A 23,378-nucleotide genomic window follows, 5' to 3' on the forward strand; every position below is an offset into this window, starting at 1 on the left:
TTAAGAATTATTTGGCAAAGAAAGCCCATACGCCAGTCAGTCGGCTTAGTGCGCGGAATTGGCCGCTCCGATATCGACAACAGTTGAACGGACAACCACCACATACATACATACATATGTATGTACGGGCATATAAGTGTATACAGACATTTATTATGGTTTCATTTGTTTCTTTGCTACTATAATTTTGCGCCGGAATTAATTAAAATAATTTTTTTTATTTCAGTAATTTTGTTTTGCTGGTGTAGATAGAATTTTCAATAAAAATTAATGTTTTTCATGCAAATCTCTGAAACTGTGTCGACAAGTTATGCCATACAAATTTAGTGAGTGAAACATGCTGGAAATTTTATGTGTGTTCCAAATACGAGTAAGTAATTGGAAAATTTGAATTTCCAAATAATACAATTTTTTTCACGCATTCACATTCGGTCTGGTATGTGCTGGTATAAACGTACAGTGTGTAAGAAAAATATGCAGACTCAATAAAGAAAAGCTTTTTTATCGACGTTTAACATACTACTTTCACATACGAAGTATGGCTAATGAATTTGTGGTCTCAGGTGCTTAATAAATGAAAACTATAGTTTTATGTTTTTTTTATTTCTCAGCTTAATTGCCCTTAAGTAAATTACACTATTCGGCTCGTGAATAGAAGGCTTTCTTGCCACTGCAGAAACGACACTCCGCGGGGCAACTTGTCACATCTCTTCTGAGCGACGCCTCGCATTCCCGGCACAGTAAATATGCACAGAGCTGGCCGTTTATTGCAGTTTCTTTAGATAAATATTCCAGAAACCGAAAACCATAAGTTTCGCATCAAGTAATAATATTCCCTCGCTATCCCAGAAAATAGTAGCAATAGCCTTCAATACTGACTTTGAATGTCTTTAGTGGCCTTTCTACTCTATTGCATCGACTTTTGCGTGGGCTCCGAATCATACTACCGCATCCAGGTTTCATCAACGTTCAAATTGTGGATGCAAATTTTGTCCAAATAACTCTGATGCAACTCCAATCGATGCCACTTGTCGAGCGGTGCTAGCACACGCGGCATCCAAGCGCACTGAAGTCAATATGTGACCTTTTTCGACCCTGCGAATCGATTGAATCTGTGAAGGATTTTGCCAGGCTGTAGAACTCTTTTAAAAAGGGAGGATGGGGAGTGGGCTGAACCTGCAGAAGAATCTTTGACTAACCTGGTAAATAATCACTTTCCGGAAAATTCTATTAGCCCACGTAACATTGTCGACACGAGTCGACAGGTAGGGCTACTCGATGTTTCCTCGAAATATATCCTGCCAGTTGACAGAATCACGTGGGCAATTACTAGTTTTTGCCCCTTTAAATCTCCTGGTTCTGACAATATCTTACCTGTGATGCTTCAGAAAACAAGTACCTTGGTGGTTTCTGTCCTGTAAGAAATCAAGTTCCCGCCAACTGAAAGAAAACGAGTGTTGTTTTCATACCTAATGCGGGGAGGAGGGGTCTCCACTCGGCCAAGGACTTTAGAGCTATAAGTCTTACCTCATTTATCCTAAAGGTGTTTGAAATATTCATTGATTATCATAGCCGAGAGCACATGAATCCAAATTATCTCGAGCGCAACATGCTTACACGTGGTCGTAGAGACTGTGGAAGAATTTGTGAAAGGCAAACAATTCACTTGGCGGTCTTCATAGATATTGAGGGTACTTTTCATAACATCAGGGCGGAGTCAATTGTCACTGTATTAGACAGACTAGAGATGGAAAAACCTATCTGTATCTGGATCTCATCCCTGCTTGGCTGCAGGAAAGTGAATGCGGTGGCACGGGAGGGCTAAAGTCACTAGATTCGTGCAAAGAGGGACGCCGCAGGGGGTGTACTTTCGCCCCTACTTTGGCTAGTTGTTATTGACGATGTTCTGAAAATATGAAATAAGGGTGGGGTTAAGGTGGTACCATACGCCGATCACGTGGTCCTAACGGTATTGGGACCGTTTCCCTCAGTCATGGCTGAGATTTTGGAAAGGTCACACTGGCTGTACTCAGTCGCTGGGCTGCCACTTGCGGCCGCCGAGTCAACTCTGACAAAACGGAGCTGGTGCTATTTACCAGAAAATATAAACCTACACCCTTTCGATTTCCCAAATTAAGAGGGGAGCCTGGTTTATGAGGTCTAAAAATTGCATCTCTTTGCGATTTTTGTTTTTAAGAAAAAAATTAATTTAGCACTGCAAAGGTTTTTCTATCTTTTAATGAACATTTAAAAAGTATAAAAAAATTGTGTACTGGTTAAAATAAGTTGAAAAAAATGTTTAACATAGAAATTAGTAGAGCGCTGCACCGCTGGAGTTTCCAACTGGCGTACAAGATACAGCTCGTAATCACTACATATTATAAAACAAAGTCGCTTTTTCTGTCCCTATGTCCCCTTATACGCTTAAATCTTTAAAACTACGCAACGGATTTTGATGCGGTTTCTTTTTAAAGATAGATTGATTGAAGAGGAAGGTTTATATCTATATAATGTGAAGAAATATATAAAGGGGGCGTGGCAATCGGTCAAAATGTGGCAAAAAAACATAATTTTTTTGTTTTCACGGCCATAAATCATAAACGAATCAACCAATTAAAATGAAACTTTCTTGAAGTTTAACTTTGAAATATTTACTTTCGTTCTGCATCAAAAAAATAATTGATTTATTTGTTATTTAACCAAAATTGTTTAAACAAAAGCAGCTCTTTTCCAAAAAAAGCTGTTTGTGTGTGTGTTCGCTATCAACCGAATGAAGCAACAGGCGTTAAGCGATAATCTCACCACACCTCATTAACGTGGAATTACATCGTATGGTGACGTATGTATGTATGTATTTACGAATCGCTCGCATTATTTCATTTCGGACATATGTACATATGTATCTATGTATGTACTGAATTCCATGTAATTATATGTACATACAATTTTACAGCGAAATAAAACGCTATTTTCAGGTTCTATATTAGTAAATCGCACATAATTAAAATACAGTTTTTGAATAGTTTTTATTGATTCGGAGCGCGTTTAGTTTGCTATCGATTCCATACAATAACATTTTTTGTCATTTACTTTTTACGACAACTAATAGCTTATTTTCGAAGCGATTTCAACAAATGGGTACAACATTAATCCTTATCCAATTAAATACCTTAAATACATTGTTGTTTTCATATAGATCTATGTAATATATATGGCTCTTTACAGCATATAATTAAAAACAATATTTTTCAAGATATTACAACAGTAATTAGTAATTGAGATCTGCCGGAAAAATTGCGTTAGCTGTTGCGTCATCCGGCATTGCCGCTACTCTTTTGGAAAGAGTCTTTTGGAAAGAGGCCGAACCACACACTCTACAATGAAGCACCCGCTGAAAATCGCCACCGATGATGATAACAGCGTCTGTAGTGTTTCTAGACAGAGCAATACAGGAAAATTGATGCGTGACTGCTCATTAATAGTCTGGGACGAAGCTACCATGTCAAACAAGACGTCTGTGGAAGCACTGGATAGGACAATGCGCGATTTGCGCAACAAAAATGCACCTATGGGTGGATGTACAATTCTGTTCTCAGGAGATTTCCGTCAAATCCTACCAGTTGTGACTCGAGGAACACGTGCTGACGAAATAAATGCTTCGCTGAAAAGATCCCACCTTTAGTCGTATGTCAATAAATTAGAGCTTAAAACTAATATGAGGATTTCGTCATCTTCACGTGAGAACAGGCTATTTCCAGAGATGCTGCTAAAAGTTGGCAATGGAGAATTAACACAAAGTGAGGGAAGGATTAACCTAGAAAACCTTTGTGTTTTGATAGACAACATCCAAGAGTTAGTCAACAATGTCTATCCAGACATTGATAACATAAGTTATAAGACAATATCTTGGTTTAAAGAAAGAGCTATTCTGTCACCAACTAACGAACAAGTAGATAAAGTAAATAACTTGATTATTTCAAAGATTGATGCGCCGACGAAAATATACTACTCGGTCGATACTGTTCTCGATTTGGAAGAAGCTGTTCAATTTCCTACAGAATTTCTAAATTTTTTGAAACCGTCTGGACTCCCTCCTCACAAAATGGAGCTGAAAATAGGTTGTCCTGTTATTTTATTAAGAAACCTAAGTCCACCTAAACTTTGCAATGGCACGCGTTTGATGGTAAAATCACTGAAAACTTTCATAATAGAGTGTACAATACTCACAGGATGTGGTACCGGAGAAGATGTATTGATTCCCCGAATCCCTCTGATACCATCGGATCTACCATTCCAATTTAAACGCTTACAATTTCCGGTAAAGACATCTTTTGCAATGACCATTAATAAATCTCAGGGTCAAACCTTCAACGTTGCAGGCTTAGATTTGAGTGTTGACTGTTTTTCACATGGCCAACTGTATGTCGCTCTTTCAAGAGTAACCTCTAGAGAAAACATGTTTGTATTGTCTAATGACAAGAAGGCTATGAACGTTGTATATAAAGACATTCTGTAATATAGTAATTGTTGTAAAAATAAAATAAATACATATGTAAAAATGCAAAAAGTTAATATGCAAAAATGTAGGGTATGAATTTAGATATCCCAAAGATAGCAGGAAATCTTCATGCTATAAAGAAAGGGGAATTGTTTTACTCCAAATTTAACGCGTGCGGGCCACGGACAGTAATGAATAAGCCAAAACTACTGGATCGATTTTAATCATTTTTTCAGTGAGTGACATAGGGTATATATTTTATACCCGTGCGAAGCTGGGCGGGTTGCTAGTTATTATCTAAAGCAAAAAATTCAAATGGATTTCTAATTATCATAATTTTTTATTCTAGATGAACTAAGAAAACTGATAGAAATTCCAAAATTTCAACTTTTTGGAGGTTTTAAAGAAAAAAATACCTTTCTATAAAAAAAAATTCACTTAAACTTGGCATAAAAATCTTGAAATTTTTTTTTATCTATTTTGTTAGTTCAAATAGAAGAGAATTTAATACTGAAGGGAACAAGCTATGATTCATTTCAAAAGGTTCATTAGTTTTTTTTCATTCATGTACCCCAATACAAAGAAATCATAAAAATGAGAAGTCGAGAAAAGAAGGTAAAGTTTGTACTATAGCTGTCCGGTCACAGCGTAACAACCTAACGCTCGCCCACCTTTGGCTTTGTATCTACGGAAATATTGAGAATTAGGCTCTGTAACTTTGTGTCAATATTCTGAAATATATTAGGAATCGCTTAAAACAAAAAAACATTGATTTTTGTGACCTTATAAACCAGGCTCCCCCCTTAAACAACCACGTTCTTCCGCTTTCATTGGAAGTTAGGTATCCACTGGAAGCTACACATTGAAAATCGGGTAAAGGGTACACTACAATATACGGAAGACTCAGAAATTCTTGGGGATTCCTTATTGATATAATTATTGTTTTTTTTGTTTAAATAAAAGCCTTTGGTAATAAACGCTACGAACTTATTGCCCAGCCTAATATTTTCATAAAAAAAATTCGAAACAAATAAACTGTGAGAACGTGGCAATAAGTTATGGTGTATTATTCTTCGTCCCTAGTCAGGGGTTTATTGTTGTTTTTTCTTCTTTATGTGTTAACCAGTTCTACTAGCGGTAGCGATTTTGCGATCTCATACCATATCTTTATTTACGTTCGAAATTTCGAGCACGGCTAAGGAAAGGACTAAGTCAACATAATAAATATCAATTGAGCAAAATAAGGCGCACCCTAATGTGTGCACCTAATATTGTTACCTGGAAGTTTGTGTTCTAAAATATTTAGTTCATATTATAGCAATGCTATTCAGCCACTCTCCCGCCCAATTAGGTATTTCTAGAGTGGTATACATTTGTGAACAATTGCACGCCAAGCAATTACGTATGTATGTATGCATGTATGGGTGAACGTGCCTGAAACTTAGTTTCGCTTTTTAGGAATAATTATTGTATATTATTTATTATTTGTATTGTAATTTTCCGAAAAAAAAGTAATCAATTAAATAGCTTTGCGTTATTTTCCTATTCCAGCAATACGCACACACACACACAGACAATTGTTATGCGCTTCATAGATCGGTGTCATTGGCGTGCTCAGATAATTAGTACTTTTCGTAAAAAACTCATACGTACACTACTGCACACACACATAGCAGCGTCTAAAGTCACATACATATACACACACATGCATAAGTAGGTGCATACAAATGTATGTGCAAGGTTTGATGAGAACCTGACAAAACGGGCCAAAACGATTACACATACAACGTCGGCACAATATGGAAGTGCATGACGACAGGCCAGTGAGTGTCTACGACAATTTGAAAACGCCGCCGCCCAGCATACAGACTAGCACACCGAAAGTAGTAAAAAGTGGTAAGACGGTGCCGACATCAACTCAATCGCCTTTACCAAAATCAACAACAACAGAAGCAGCAGCAGCAGCAGCAGCAGCACCGACTGGAACTATCACAGCCAATAGAGCAACCAGCTCACCCATTTACACCGATATTTCATTCGAGTTTAATGAGAGTAAACAACTGAAAACAAATCAAGAGTCACAACAACCGTTTTTTCAGCAGCAGCCGCAGCAGCAGCAACAACAACTGCAATCAACACCTCAGCAGCAAACGCTTCCGTGCGCGAGTCAACAATACCCACCACAGCCGGCACTACAACCGGTGGCGTCAAACATCACTGACCAAACAACACCAACTACACTGCAGTTTGCAGCGAATACAACGCCACCATCGAATAGCAACAGCTCAATACAAGCGCAGGCGAATCCGTTAATTACAATGCCAACATTGGCGCCAATAACAGCTGATGCAACGGCGACAGCTACGCCGACGACAGCCACGACAGCGGCTCGGAATGCAACTCCAACACAAAGACCGCTTAGTCAACATTCACAATCGGAGCATTACGAAGCCAGTCAGAGTATAGCCGCGGTGAAAGCAGCACTGAATGATGCTAAATCGAAATTTTTCGGTTTAAATGGTTACGCTCAAGACCATCAACACAACGCGCCACAAACTAATATCGACAACCTAATGCATTCTCCCAATCCCAACAATAGTAACGAAACCCGGCTAAAGCAACAAACAGCCATACCACGCCTACTCATCGACAATCAATATCCTAAAGTACAAATCGTGACTACAGCACCCACACCGCCACCAAAGTCTCCGCCCAAATATCAGAACATACCGGAAAATAGCGCCATATTCCGTAATAGCAAAGCAACGCCACCTGAACGGCCGCCAAAGCCAGGTGAGTTAGTGCATGCCGTCGTAAAGTTTTACGATTTGGTATGTGCTATGTATGTACGTATGTATGTATGTGTCTATGAATTTTATCTTTTAATTATAATTTTATGTACATACATATTTGTGTAGTGGAAGCAATTGCAACGCCGACAAGAATGACCGCCACAACTCTGCCCACCCAGCCTGATGGCATCGTGTCCACATCACCCAACTCAGCAGTGTTTTCTTCAAACTCGGCGCATTCGAATACCCCATCGCCATCGCCGACGTCACCACTGGATGGAGCCAAGATTTCGTTGTCACATTCACATGCCGCATACAAACCCATACCGCTAAATGATATTGATATTACGCAGCCATCACAAGTGAGTAAAAGGAAAATCCATATGCCCACTTATCGCTTGCTACCATCAGCTTTAGTGATCCATATACCTATATAGTATGAGTATGTAAACTAAGGCGATAACAGCAAATATGACAACAACAAAGCTAGGTAGCATTTTTAAGCTCCACTAGCGGCAACTCACGCAATTAAATTTCTCTGAGCGTTGCCACTGCAGTAAGTTAGCGAAACTTTCGAAAATCCTGCGCTAGCCCAATCAATTTGTGCATTACTGCCACTCGATTGTTTACAGATTCAAACCCAAAACTAGTTTTTTTTAATGATTTCTAGCAGGAAAATTAGTTTATAATAACAAATTCGTTCTCCCAACAGTCGGTTGTACGTTACCGGAACGACCCGGACTTACTATATATCCGACCAAGGACTGTCATTCCAGCAGGATTCCAGGTACATGTATGGTGAATGTTTTTGCTGTTACAACAACGACAACAAGAACAACAAAGCAACATACACTGTAGGTACCTCCTTTTAAGAACAAACATCAAGACGAAAACCACAAGTTGGAGGAGAGGGTCGACCAAGCCAATTTTTCATAATTTTCAAAAGCACAAATTGTTTCTAAGTAAATTCGCGCATTACTTTGTTTACATTTAGCTCTTAGCAAATTTGTTGTTTTATGTCTCAAAAACGTACCAAAACTACAACATTCGGATTACTAAAGAATTCTCAACCATACTCGACTGGTACGTCTTCCTTTTTCTTCTTAAGTGTATGCAGCTATTGGCGACTGAGCGACTTTGGCCAATCTACTTTTGTTTCATTGGACTAACCAACACCAATTACAAACGCCAGTGTTCCCCTGACACTCGGTTCTACGTTACCGGAACGACCCCCATTTATATCCGGGAAAGGACTGTCACTCCAGCAGCGTTCCCCGTACATGTGTAGGAAATGTTTATGATGCTACAATCTTCTCGGGGTCCTAACAGGGCATTCTCTGATTGGCAGCCATGCCAGCAGACTGGGAGCAGAAGCTGTAACGAGCGACTACTGCAGAATCTGTAACGACATCGAAGAAGAAGAGACTATAGAACAATTGCTATGCGGGTGCTTGGCTCTGCATAGAAGAAGGTTCAATATTTTAGGAAAAAGTTCCCTGAATAACTTGGCAGAAGTAGCCAATATAAAACAAATTTTGTTAGATATATTAAAGCCACAGGTTGGCTCAATGAGGACAATGTAGAGTGAGGAGAGGGAACAGCTCCGGTGGTATCACAATGGGCCTACAGCAGGCCTAGGTGTGCCAACCGACAACCACTATACCTACCTACCTACCTACAATAAGCGTCAATTTTGAAAATAATCTAAGCCTTTGCACAGCTAACGCATACACCAAATAAAGCCTATTATTTGTGCAATTGTTTTTTCCCAGCACGAAGTATGGCTTTCCTCCTTACATTTAACGCATTAAATCCTTTCAGGCCTTGGAGCGTTTACAACCCTTCGCGTCGCCTAAATATTGTGTTGGATATGCATAACTCGAACAACTCATGGCTAAATTGACTGAGTTGCCTCATTTGCCAACAGACAGGCGTTTTTGTCATATATTTAATAGCATCAACATGATTAGAGAGAGAAGCGTCAGTCCAATGAGAGTCTAATCAGTTCGAAGCAGAAATTATTAGCTATTGATAGATATGAGATTTCGTTATCGTCAGCATAGCCTGATACTGGAGGAACTTAAAATAGTATCTCCATATAGCTCGAACCATATTTTCCAAAAGATTAGATTAAATAAATCGCGATGCAGAAATTCAATCTGTTTGAGCTCTTATTTAGGAGCTAACGTCTCGGAGATATCTTCCAATTTTGCACCAACTCATTTTAGAGAGCAGGTTATTATTAGTGGAGGTAGCACATTTACTTAAAAGGTAACTCATTTTGCAGTTTAGTAAGAAGAAGCTTAGAATTCGGTAGAAAATTGATAATCAAATGGTTGTCCGTGGATTTCCATTTCTAGTATCCATACTTCCATACTTTGATATTCTTTAGTCGAGTTATTGTTTTTGGTACTTTATCACAGAAAGGAAGTTGGCCATAGTTTCCGCATGGTGTTTCCAACACAAATCTGAAACCAAGCGTCAAAGCGCCGAATTGAAAGCCCCAGGTGAGGCACCACCACAAAAATCGCCTTTGGAGAAGTCAAAAATCAAGTCGATGCTCATTTGTTTTCATGCCAACGGGCCAAACCGTCAATGCAATTTTCTATCTGCGCTTTTCTTGCATCACATTCTTCGAATTCGCCCTGAATACCGCGAAGGAGAAAGCTGGCGCTTTTTGCATGATACTTCATCACCTCATCGATCCACTCTTGTGACTGATTTTTTTACTAGACATCACATTTTAACCATCAATCACTCACCGTATTCGCCTGATATGGCTCCCTGTGATATGAAAAAAGCTTTTAGATCCCACAAAACAGTGTATCGATGCCAGAGAATCGAAGCTATCAGAAAACAGCTCCCGTCGTTACTATTTTAGCTCAGTCTTGGTTATTTTGGACTTCGCCTTGTATATTCACCAAAACTTCCCAAATATGTGGCTTTGCTGATGATCCTCGCGAGGAATATGAATCATCTAAAATATTTATTCCAAGCACTTCAAATAAAAGCAAAATTCTTTGGATCAATGAAAGCAAAACGAAATACCTCGCAATACTTACATATTACGCTGAGAAAGGCACCGGGTCTTACAATTGATCAATTGATCATAAATTTGAAAGCGTGGATCAGTTTAAATATCTAAGACTGTTTCCCAGTAGAACGGATGACACAACGATTGCTGTCCAAGAATATGCGTGGGCTGCAAAGATAGCATATTTTGCCCACGTTAATCTGTTAAACAGCAAGCTTTTGAGTAGGGGGATGTTTTTTTCTAAAAATTCTGTATTCAACCAATTAGATGATCTAAATGTCACTTTTAAGGATTCGCCCATTTTTAGAAACAAGCTGTAATTAGCCGGAATTTCGATGCGATTTTCCTCTCGGCTAGCTTCCTAACTTATTTAGATTTTCTCTTTTTTTTCTTAATATGTTTCCTCTCTGTTTTGAATTTTCAATAATACTCTCGGATATACCACTAGAACTCACTTTACACACTGTTCGATTTATTGTTGCTTATTGGTAGTAGGCACACTTTATGAGAATTGTAAGAGTTATTTCTTCGTTAGGAGTTAACGTGCTTTTAGGATAACACCTACTATAAATATGCTAATGGAAGGTAGTTTTGAATCACTTGAAGATCGCACGAAATATCTCAGAAGTCGCATAATATACAAATTATTCTGCGATTTCACTCATATTCTTCACCATGAAATTCGATTACTGAATAAAAGAAGACCTCTTTCACATAAACCGACATTATGCGAGGAAAAAGAGGTCGCCGATCATTTGAACTTGAAGATATCTCCAATGAGAATACCTCAAACCAAGCTACCACGCTGGGCTCGAAACTCTGAAAGCTTTATAGAAGACTTATGCTTTTTACGTAAACAGTGCACCAACAACACAACATATCAGCAAATTTTCTGGAGTATAGTGCACCCTCTGAAACGAAGTGGTTGGAATCTCCTTTTCACTGATGGCATCAAGCAAGTCAATGGTTGCTGTTACATATGAAGCTGGGCGAACCCTTTCTCACGGACTATTACCGCAGGACGGCAAAATCTTTGAAGCTGATAATTTCAGCATTAAATCTTTTAAAGATTAAACAAAAGGTTTTAATATGCGCAGATAGCCAATCAGTGTTCAATGCTGCAAGAAACATTCGAATGGATGTAGGCCCAATATATCACATGCAACAATTGTTAATTAAGAAAGAGCCAAACACAAAACTAATGTGGATACGTGGACATTCGGGCATACTCGGCAATCATCATGCTGACTATGCCGCAAATCTTGCCTTCGTGTTTGCACTTTTATAACCCACTTAGTACAACATCAATTTAAACCATATACTCCAGAGCTTTAAAGTCTCAGCTGGATGCCAATTGGTATATCTACCAGCATGAATACAAAGAAGTAAATCCACATGGTTCCGCTACCATACTGCCAACTTCGACTACCACTTGGATGAACCAATTTTTTGTACGTTTAAGGCTAGGCCATACCCTTTTAACACACCAATACCATTTAACAAAGAATCCGCAGCCAATGTGTAACTTTTGCAACGCGAACCGCTTAACCATACGTCACATTCCTATTGTCCATCTATCTCCGCCTTACTCACCACAACACTGGCTAACGCAGATCCAATCAACATTCTCTCCATCCATTCTGAAGCAAATACATTAGGGCGAGTCGATTTAAAAATCGCTCATTGCTCTGGGAAAATCGTATTCTAGGGATCAAAATAAGAAACTTTGCCGAAGGAATAATACCTCTAAAACGAATTCTGATGTCCCCCAATTTGGGTCGAACGAAAAATCCCACTGTGACCCATTTAGAGTGCTCCAATCGAGTCCAAATATATGACCGACCCCCACTAACTTTGGACGGCCGATCTACCCATGCCAGCGGCACACCCCCTGGAGCTCCCCTGGGGGGTTCCCCATACAATCATTTCAAAATATCACCATTTTTGGCCTTTACATGAGAAAAGAAACTAAAAACGTTCTATTAAATGGTGCTCTGAGAGACCAATTTTTGTTTTTTTTAAGGAGGTTGAAATCAAAATGTCAGAAACATCTCAAAGGTGTCGTCCCATAATGGTATGTGGGGCACGCTCCCACTAATACTATAACAATCCTCCACCTCGGCTAGTTCTACCCTGGGACCACAAAAGTATAACTTCTGGGTAGAGCCGCGTTTATGTCCGAAGACACAACAGATACTCGCGTCCAGGTTCCTCTCCTGTAGGCGTATGAAGGCTATACACCGTCGATAGTCTCAATTACTCCCACTATGTTTATAGGAGGTCCAAAGTAAAGGAGGCATCGGAAAGCTTGCAGTAGTGTTATCGTAACTCACTACCGTCTTGTCTTCTGTATGATACTGTATTGAGTGTTTCACTCAAACGTCTGTGCTTGTTGTCGGTTCGTCAGAGACTGTCCGCCTTCTCTGTTGCTGAAACGCTTTGCGTTCCCAATCAATATGGCGAAGTCGCTGCAAACGTTTGCGTTGCCTCCCACTTACCGCTGGTTGCGCACATATCTCGTATGAGGGTGCTGGAGGACGGTTAATGACCCAGGGCTTGCTCCAGTATAGCTCGTTCCTCTCTAAAGCGGTCGCAATAAAACATGACGTGTTCTGCGTTTTCGTCTGCATTCGGGCAGTTTGGACAGAAAGGGCTGTCTGCCAGCTTAAAACGGTGCAGGTATTCCTGAAAACAGCCATGTCCGCTGAGCAACTGTGAAAGGTGATAGTCGGTGTCTCCATGTGTTCTCATTAACCACTCAGCAACACGTGGTATTAGTTTGTAGGTCCAACATCCGCTTTGTGACTCATCCCACCGCTGCTGCCACCGGCCTATTGTCAGCAGTCGCTCCGCTGCTTTTTCTCCAGGTGTGGGCCGCGTTCCCTGTCTGTTATAGAGCCGAAACATTTCATCTGCCAAGAGGTTTAGGGGTATCTTTCTCGCTATTACGCAGATTGCATCATCAGACATCGTTCTATACGCGCAAGCTACACGCAGCGCGCCTTGCCTGTATGTCTGGGTGACTTCCCGTAGATTAGACTTTTTGGTCCCCGTCCAGATAGGTGCTGCATACAGAATTATAGAGTCAGCAACCAATGACAGTAGCCGACTGCGATTTCCCTGGGGCCCTCCTATATTAGGGAGAAGTCGCGTTAAGGCACCATTGATAGAAGCCGCCTTGGAACTTACAGATACCAAATTAACAGCTTTCTTTTCCCCTATGTTAAGTAAAACATAATAACAGAGCAAATTCCAGATCCAGTGATAGCCACATAATATCATGGATGTTTCGAAGTACAAACCTGCTGCTGCGAACGATACTTATACCAATAAATTTACTGATTTATTTATTTATTTTTATAATTTCATGTTTAGTTTTTATTGCTCAATCGTAATGCTTGTACGATTAATGTGCTATTTATTTTTAATTGAGACTTGTTATTGTGTCTGCTACCTGTCAATTTGCATTTTAGCTGTAACACCAGTTCTGAGAATAGCAGCCCTTGGCAATTAAAATACTATAGAATACGGGCATTATTACCTTCATACCTATAATCATTTAGCATTTAAATATAATCAGTTGACCCACTTTCTGCATTTAGGGGCTAGTTTTTGTTTCGAGTAGAATTCACCAATTTGCGATACCGCTAACCGAGGCAGAGAATTAAAAAGCCAATTAAATTTATTTATTCAACGAATTTAGTCTTTTTCTTATTACTAATGCTACATCTATGTCCAATGTGTGAGTAGCGAGAAGTTATTATTTGAATGGGATGCTTCTAGAATCCCACAATACAGATGCCAATGGTGTTTGCAATGTGAAGGCATTAGAATAAACTGACGCCAATGTGTTATTAAATTCACATTAACAGGTGCATAGGGGCGTAACGAAAGTGTAATGCAAACTTCAATAAAATCTTGCATTTGTTTGATCTTGAATCTAGTTTTTCAAACACTATTAAATACGCTAATTATTATTTAATGAACTATAACATTTTTTAACAACTTCTGTTGCACCAGTTTTATTAGATAATTGCATTTTTCATGACGTTTACGTGCAATGGATTGCTTTAACAACTTCCTAATAGTATAAATTTTAAATAATCAAATTACGAAAATTACGAATTCATTATGAAGCTATAAATGCACAATATATTCCGTTTTTAATCAACTCGAAAAATATTTGTGAAGTGTACGCAGATTTTATGGTCTATGGTTATTCATGTAAAGGGAGTTTAACTTTCAAGGGCCGGTGTTGATTTTGAAAACAAATACAATTTTTTTAAGAAATTGTTGTCATTTCTCTTTATTATGATCATATTGGTGTGGCTCAATTACGTACGGAAGAAAATATTGCCCAAATGGCCGCCGCGGTCTCGGCGGCACACCTCCATCCGATAGTCCAAATTTTCGATGACGCTGAGGCATAATTGAGGTGCTTTGCCGTTAATATGCCGAATTATTTCATTCTTTAGCCCTGAAATTGTTGCTGGCTTATGGACGTACACCTTTTCTTTCAAATAACCTCAAAGAAAGAAGTCCAACGGTGTCAAATCACATGATCTTGGCGGCCAATTGACAACGCCGCGACGTGAGATTATTCGGGCATCAAATTTTTCGCGCAAAAGAGCCATTGTTTCGTTAGCTGTGTGACAAGTGGCACCGTCGTGTTGAAACCACATATTGTCCACATCCGTATCTTCCAATTCGGGCCATAAAAAGTTCGTTATCATCTCACGATAGCGAACACTATTCACAGTAACTGCCTGACCGGTCTCATTTTGGAAAAAATACGGCCCAGTCATGCCGCCGGCCCATAAACCGCACCAAACAGTCACTCTTTGTGGGTGCATTGGTTTTTCGGCAATCACTCTTGGATTATCATTCGCCCAAATACGGCAATTCTGCTTATTGACGAATCCACTGAGGTGAAAAGTGCCTCACGATGTGCGCGATATGCATTTTGATTTGAACGCTTGTTTTCATAATAAGCCTTTAACGCGTTGCTCGATTGTGTATCTTTCCATGGTTCAAATTGAGTTAGTCTGAAATTGAAAAATGTCAAATGAAATGCAGAAAAAAGCTTTAGGTTTAGGTGTGGTTCACATTCAACATCGGCCCTTGAAATCCCCCTTTATTTATAGATATGCCCTATTGAGTAAGTGCATGATGCACTCTCTGTTATTTTTCTGCAAGTTGCAGGACTTATATAGGGTTTTTTAATAGGTGCGCTTCAACTTTTTTCCGATAGGGAGGGCGAACGACGCAATATTTTTTATTTTTCGCTTGTCATTTGTAAACTTCATTAGTATACATTTCATCATGGAACGCTACACACTTGAGCAACGATTGCAAATCGTGCAAATTTTTTATGAAAATAATCGTTCTGTTGCTGCTACTTTAAGAGCATTACGGCCATTTTACAGTCCATTTAACAAGCCGTCCCGTTTTGGGGTTATGTGAAGTCATTGGTCTACAGTAACAAGCCGGCCACGATTTGTTAGCTCAGAGCCAATATTGAACGCGAAATTGCTGGAATTTCGGCCGATTTATGCAAAAGAGTGGTCGAAAATTGGGTTCAACGATTGGACTTCGTAAAACGTGCACGCGGTGGTCATGCAAAAGAAATCGAATTTCATACTTAAATGTATATGTTCAAACTCGATAATAAAAAAAAAATTAGTTAAAAAGTCAAACCGTTTGTGTTTTATTCAAAAAAGTTCAAAAGTTGAAGCGCTCTTACTGAAAAACCCTATACTTTTACGCCGCCTGTTCGAACGGCAAATGGTTTTTTATGAGGAGCTTTTTCATGGTAGAAAACCACGCGGAGGTTTGCCATTGCCTATGTAAATGTAGGTTCCTATCTACCAATTTGTATTTCAAACCTGTGCTCTTCCAAATGGTAGTCACGCAACAATCCTTCCGGCTATGGCGGCCTTAATAATCCATTGTCTAGTAGTTCAACATCGCATTTAAATTTCCAAATTACCATGATTTAGTTGTTGTTTTAAAGTGCGTTTACTATTTCTCATAACAGAAAACCCCAACTTTGTCGGGCTAAGTGAAAATCATATTTTAACAATTGGTGGTTTTGGACGAGTTGGAAAAGTGGTCTCTAATTGGAGACCTCTCAAAGAAGTCTTGACAACTGATTGTCAACTTCGTAGCTATTGCCCTATGTGAACGGGTAGATTAATTTTTGTGGATTTATTGTTAATCACTGCATAACTTTAATAAATTTGAGCACTTAGGCTTTCTTTCCCAAATCACTAATGGATTTTCAGTCACACCATTTAAATGCAGAAGTCTTCATCTTGCATCGTAGAGCATGCGCTCTGACGCTTTATCTTCCAGCCCATAAAAATGGCTGGCGCTTGTTTTTACTAATATAATTCTACGCAGTTTCCAGAAATAATGACGGGACTACAATCAGGAATTGAAATTGCTTCGCTACTTCCTAGTTTTCATGTTTACTCTCGGTACTACTCTGAACTAGAACAGATGAGTAGTGGAGCAGGCAGCGTAAAGGAAATTGGCTTACTTCGCTCCAAGCTACGTTTCGTTACTGCAAGTAGCTCGGAGTTGTTTTCTTTGTTTTCTTGTTCACTCCTCTCGAGAGCATAGGGCCTCGACAAGACTTGTCTTGCATTGGTTTCGTTAATCTATTTGATTTCTGACAGGGTAGCTGATTAGCCTACCGCTATCAGTCTTAAGTAGCGGGAATGCCCACCTGTCACTGCTTACTAACAAGACCTTCTTACTGCGCCATCAAAGAGGATCCCAGCTGTGTGTCACATTTTTCTGGCAGAAGGATCGTGCAGATGGTGGAGGTCTTCGCTAAAGTGGTGTGTGTCTGCGCTATTACCGCGGCTGCCCGCTTCCTCTAACTGTGTGCTTTTCTCTTGTTTTTTTGCTTGTTTTAGCAGCCACAATGCAAATAATGCGCTGACTATTGTGCGGGAGTAAGAATTTGAAGGATGGAAAGGATAAGCTTTTGGGTTTGAGGAATGAAATTTTTTTTTGTTGTAGGTAAATTTGGAAAAGTGCAGGACCATACTTTACGTGGGACTTGAACTCACAACCTCTGGGATGGTAGGCTAGTGTACTTACGTTAGACTACCCAGGACGACAGCCGTAGATCAGAGTATTAGTTAAAAAAATGTTCAGGACAGGGTTGCCCACATTCCACGGACCTATCTGGCAACCCTGTATTTTTTGACAGAGACGTAAGATCGCTTAATGACATACCGTTGGAAGCATCAGTCCAAGCAAATGTTTACCATGGAATAGTAGACGCCACGCGAGCGCTCCCAAATTGTTGAAATTTACATTCAACAAAAGAAGTCAATTGTGAAAACTCAACGTGCGTATAAAAAATTGAATAATGTGAAAAGTGCTCCTTCTAAGAACACCATTAAACGCTTGTACGAAAGGCACGACCAAGGCGATCGGATGAGAATATTGCTCTTATACGGGCCAGTGTCCCAATACCGCCGTTCTCAGAAGTTGGGCATTGCTCGAACCACTTTACAACGAATTATCCGCATTGATTTGCATTTATTCCCGTATAAGATTCAATTGACGCAAAGATTGTTGGCTGCGGATAAGCCACGTCGATTGGAATGGGCCCAAAAAGTCATCGAAATGGCTGAAGATGACGAGCAATTTTGGAACAAAATCATTATGTCCGATGAGGCTCATTTCTTATTGAATGGGACGGTAAACAAGGAAAATTGCCATATTTACGCCACTGAAAATCCTCACGAAATTCAAGAGGTACCTCTTTACGACGAAAAAGTCACTGTTTGGTGCGACGTTAGTGCGAAAACGATTATTGTGCCGTTTTTCTTCGAAAATGAAGATGGTCAAGCTATTACCGTCAATCAGGAGCGTTATTATTCGTCAATTATTCCTCGAAAGCGTATGAGGCAGTTCTGGTTTCAACAAGACGGCGCTCCACCACACACAGCTAGCACCACAATCGATTTTTTGAAGAAATTGTTTCCTCGTCGTTTGATGTCGAAAAATGGCGATTTTGACTGGCCTGATTTAGCGCCACCGGACTTCTTCTTGTGGGGATATTTAAAATTAAAGGTTTATATTAATAAGCCAAAAGATCATAGAAGAGCTCAAGAGCAACATCCGTGAGGAAATAGTCGCTATTCCAGCCGAAACGTTAGCTAAAACTAAGGAAAATGCTGCAAAACGGGCACAATACGCCGTACAGGCTCAAGGCGGCCATTTCAAAAAGTGATGTGAACAAATCTACTTGTACCAAATAATATGATTATTATCGTCAACATCAAAAAAATTGTGTTTTTCTTTGATTTAAAAACAAAAAAAAAACCAAGGGTCCATCGAATATGGGCAACCCAGTAATGAAGAAAACTTGTAATCGGCCGGAGCGCTGTTTGCGAAATTATTCATATGTACTGCAGCTATCGCCACTACTCTCACTTCTGTTACGCTACTACTACTCCCATAGCTGCTACTTAAGCAATGTTCGTTTTTGTGTAGATGCATATTGTATGCGGTTTTGCGGTGTTACACTAAATATACGCAATTACTCGATATGCCGTGCAGATTTTACGAACTTGACGCACGCCTTGCTTTAAATCATGGACCGCATTTCCTATAATTTCCCGTTTTCATAATTCCCCACACATTTTCAATGGGGTTGGCGTCTGGGGACTGGGAAGGTCAGTCCAATACTGGGACCCCATTTTCTTGTTTTGTTGTTTCTCAGTGTGTTTTTCCGAGATCAGTAGTTTTGATGATGTGGGACGGTAGGATACGTTCACCTCCTTAAGTAGACGTTCGATGGTGTTGATACTCACATCTACTCCCTTTTTAGCAAGAACTGATCGTGCTTGGCGAAGCCACAAAAAAGGATCTTGCTTAAAAAGATGGGCAATCTCTTTGTCCTGCTTTTTTGTCGTCACTCGCTTCAAGCCGAGCTCGGAAAAGTCATCAACATTTTTGTACACTTCATACCGCTAATTCCACATCACAAAAAACTTTTTGATTTTTTAATCACTTTTGCAGCCGCGGCGTAAGATAATTTCGACCCTCTCGAATGCGTGCATAAAACTACCGTTTCAAAATGCTTCGCGTACTTCTCACTCATTTCTGTTTGGTTGCGCTTACGGGAAGGTTTCGAACGACACTAACCTGGGTTAGCACTGGCGTCGTAGCCTTTGAGTGGGACTATTATGCAGCAAAAAGCAGAGCGAAATATGTACATATATCTTGAAGTTGCAAGAAAAAAAAACGGTTCTTCTCTGCTGACATAGACTGTACATAATGTTTCTAGTTCAGAATTTTTATCGAATAGTTTTTTATTTAAATAGGGAGCAAGCAGCAACAGGTTGTAGATGCAAATAAGGAGTATATTTCCAGGAATACGCCCAGTGATTAGTATTTACTTCAAACAATGTATCTATTTTAAAGCCTTAAAGTACAGTCAGACAACGGAAATCTAAATTTTTCAGTGGCCTTGAACATTTTCTATTTTTATATTTGGGGCAGGTAACAGCTGCACTAGTTTTCTCATTTCTCCAGGTTTTTCCACTGCGTTAAAAGCCTGGGTTTTCAAGATTTTCAACCCTTTGTTGTTGTCGCATTATCACTCGCCTACCTGCTAAAATTCGCGAAAATGGAAAAAATGTTCAAAACGATCGATCAGCGGCGAGGGAAACTATAAGAATAAAAATTTAGATTTCTGTTGTCTGACTGTACTTTAAAGTTATAAAATAGAGGCATTGTTTGAAGTAAATATTAGCTACTAGCAGTAATGAAACGTAGCTTGGAGCGGAGCAAAACAATTGAGCGCGCATTTTACGCTACCTGCTCCATTACTCATTTGTTCAAGTTCAGAGTTGTAGCGAGAGCCGAGCAATGTTTTCGTTAATATTGCTGCTACGAAGCAGTTAATGCAAACTATGACTACAATGTGCCTTTTAAAAATCCAATTAGAGTTCGTAAGTGCTCTCTATGCAAGTTTAAGAGCTCACTTGATGCTCTTCTAGCAGAAAAGATGAACTGTTTTCTCTGCCTGAACTTTCCATCCAGCGTCGCATGGCTACCGTATCTTCCCAAGCGTTGATAACTTCAGTTATGTGATTTTTGGTAAGCCCACAATTTCGCCACGCAGTCCGCCTGGCCCACCTGTTTGTTGTCATTATGGCCCTTACTCCCTGGTAACCGGTTCAGCAATACGTCTTTCCTTGCTCCCAGGTTATTGAGGACAGTTAGGCAATATTCAACATGTTTCAGTGTTATTATGAGTGCAAATTAAATAAAAAAGTGGTAATATGTAAAATGTTTTGATATGAAGAAAAAAAGTTACACATTTTTTTTAAATAATTCTTTAATATATATTAGTAATATTCATTACACTTTCCTATATTTTTTTATTTCATTTATCGATTAGTCATAATTTTTCGTGATGCATTTCTAATATTCAAAGTTTTATCGCGAATATCAAAAGAAATGTTAAGTATTTCACAGCTGCTTATGGGCATGGGAAACCCCAAAATTCAATAGACACATACGGCTTCATATACCCACGTGCCAGTATATGTCCAGTCATCCAGCCACAAGTCCAGTCATCAAAGCAGCTTTCAAATGCGTTTGAAGAGATATTCTTCAGCTCCTTCCGCGAATTCTCCTTAATGGCCTCTATCGACTCAAAGCGGCGTCCGCGAAGTGGCAATTTAAGTTTTGCGAAAAGGATAAAATCACAAGGGGCTAAATTCGGTGAATACGGTGGTTGTTTGATGATATTTGTCGAGTTTTTGGTCAAAAGAGTGTTCACAATATGAGCCTTGTGTGACGGTGCGTTATTATGGTGCAAAATCCATGAGTTTTCTTTCCACAAATTGGGCCGTTTGTTACGCACATTCTCTCTCAAACGCCACGTAACTTCCAAATAATATTCTCAAATAGTATTCTTTATTTACCGTAGAACCATTTGGAATGACTTCCGACTGCACAACGCCCTGACAATCAAAGAAAACGAGTAGCACGACTTTAACTTTTGACCAACTTTGACATGGTTTTTTGGGTTTCGGCTCTTGTGGATAGTGCCATTCAGCCGCCTGTTGACGGGTTGACTGCTTTGCTTGTCTAACTCGTATACCCACGTCTCATCACCTGTTAGGATGCGCTAGATAAACGTTGGGTCCGAATTCCCTAGCTCAGCCACCTTCATGTCTTCAGCCATCTTCTTCCGAGGAATTTTTTGAAGGAAATTCAACTCTCTTGGAACAAGACGAGCAGCCATACGTCTCATGCCCGAATGATGGTGTAAAATGTTGCGAATTGATTTATGAGACACGCTAAGGTCAGGAGCCATCTCCCTCAAACTTACATCATGGTTTCCAGCACCATTTCCTTGACTTTGTCGACGTTTTTATCCTTTAAAGACGTTGTTGGGCGACTTCTCAGCGCTCTGCAAAACCCGTATACCACTTATAGACCCGTGTTTTTGATAAAGCGAATTCGCTATAGGCTTTCTGCAACATTTTCAACTATTCGGCACACGAAATCCCATTCAAAGCACAAGAAGAAAGATAAGAGTTTATTAAGTAGAAAAGCGTTACAATATTTATGTTATCGCACAATTTCCAGAATATGATATAAATCTTAATTCTACATCATTATACTTATGTATTTATCACAGGTTTCGATTTTTTAAACGATTTTTTATTTTTTCGAAGGAAAAAACTACTATGAAAAACCTCCGCTTTACATCTTACAATCTAGGGTTAATCTATACGCATTTAAGTACCACGGCCTAATTGAACATTAAGAAAGTTTAGTTATTAGCAGATTGTCCGAAAAACTGGAACGAATTTTGAATCTTTTAGTCAAATTTTGTATTTGATCTGAGAAAATCTTAGTTTTTGCTTCATCATGAAGCTTTCTGGTGGAGAAAATCCATGGGAGTCGTAGCATCATTTTGAGTACCTTATTTTGGCAGATTTGCAGTTTCTTAACATGTGAATTTGCGATATTACTCCAGGCTGGACAGGCATATAATATTATTGGCTGAAATATAGACTTATAAATTATTAGCTTATTTTCATCACTTAAGCCTGAGCGTCTATTTATTAGGGGATATAACATTTTAATCGCCAAATTTACTTTCTCCTGTATGTACTTTACATGATCACAAAAAGATACTTTTTTATCAAAAATCACCCCCAGATATCGTACGGTATTGGCACAAAACTTAAGATAAATTCTTTGTTCGATATTTTTATCCATAGTGAAAATCGCAGAGCACACATGCGGTTGGCTGATCTAATTAAATGCCAAAATGAAACTAATTGACAGATAACGCTTCAACTCTGCGACTATATAGAAGGCAGTTGTACCAACATTCCAGCAAACAAAATTTAGATATATGTATGTACGTGTAACACGCCCTTTTTGAATGAACAATTCCCGAGATTTTTTTTACAGAATATATGTAAATCGTTTACAGTAATGCCTATATGTTTGATCAGAACAGCTGATTGCTGTGGTTACGGTTATGGCTAAGGTAGGGCACCACTAATCGGAGCTAGAATAATCCGTTCTTTTCGAAGGTAACTTCATCCATAATTTCCAAGGTTACGTAGTTCTTACAACTAAGTTGACAGATATCAGCTTAACAACTAATAGTGAGAGCCAAAATGTAAGTTGTTGTTTTTGTTATGTAACAAAGAGAAATAGATGGGTTCAAATATGTCATTAAAGAAAAGGTCAGTTGGCACGGGAGCAAATTAAGAAACGTGAAGAAGAGATGAGAGAATATACGTAAGTAGGAGCGGTAAGCAAAGAATGAGTAAGGAAGTGTGTGTTGTTGGTAGTGGGCGCATGAGTCTGTGACTATATTGTTTATGAAAAAGTTATAAAATATAGTAGAGTTATAAAATGAACAAACCGATTAGAAGAATAGTTGCACTAATTAGTCATTTTGCAAGGGATCCAACTGTAGTGACTCAGAAATTAGTATGACTTCTGCAATCAAAGAACACAAACTGAAATATTTTTCTAAGGAGTTTCG

At 39.2% G+C, this 23,378-nt stretch overlaps 1 protein-coding gene across 1 annotated transcript in view; it reads left to right on the forward strand.

Annotated features, from left to right (window-relative positions):
• The window catches only part of LOC128857888 (mucin-2), a 92,818-nt gene that overhangs the window by 39,934 nt on the left and 29,506 nt on the right, over positions 1-23,378 (forward strand). The window contains exons 2-3 of the mRNA XM_054093702.1: positions 6,050-7,291; positions 7,417-7,652. Of these exons, the coding sequence (XP_053949677.1) occupies positions 6,298-7,291; positions 7,417-7,652 (1,230 nt within the window). The 5' untranslated portion in view covers positions 6,050-6,297. The remainder of the gene's footprint in view (positions 1-6,049; positions 7,292-7,416; positions 7,653-23,378) is intronic.

The sequence above is a fragment of the Anastrepha ludens genome, chromosome 3 (assembly GCF_028408465.1).
Source record: "Anastrepha ludens isolate Willacy chromosome 3, idAnaLude1.1, whole genome shotgun sequence".
NCBI classification, from domain to species: domain Eukaryota; kingdom Metazoa; phylum Arthropoda; class Insecta; order Diptera; family Tephritidae; genus Anastrepha; species Anastrepha ludens.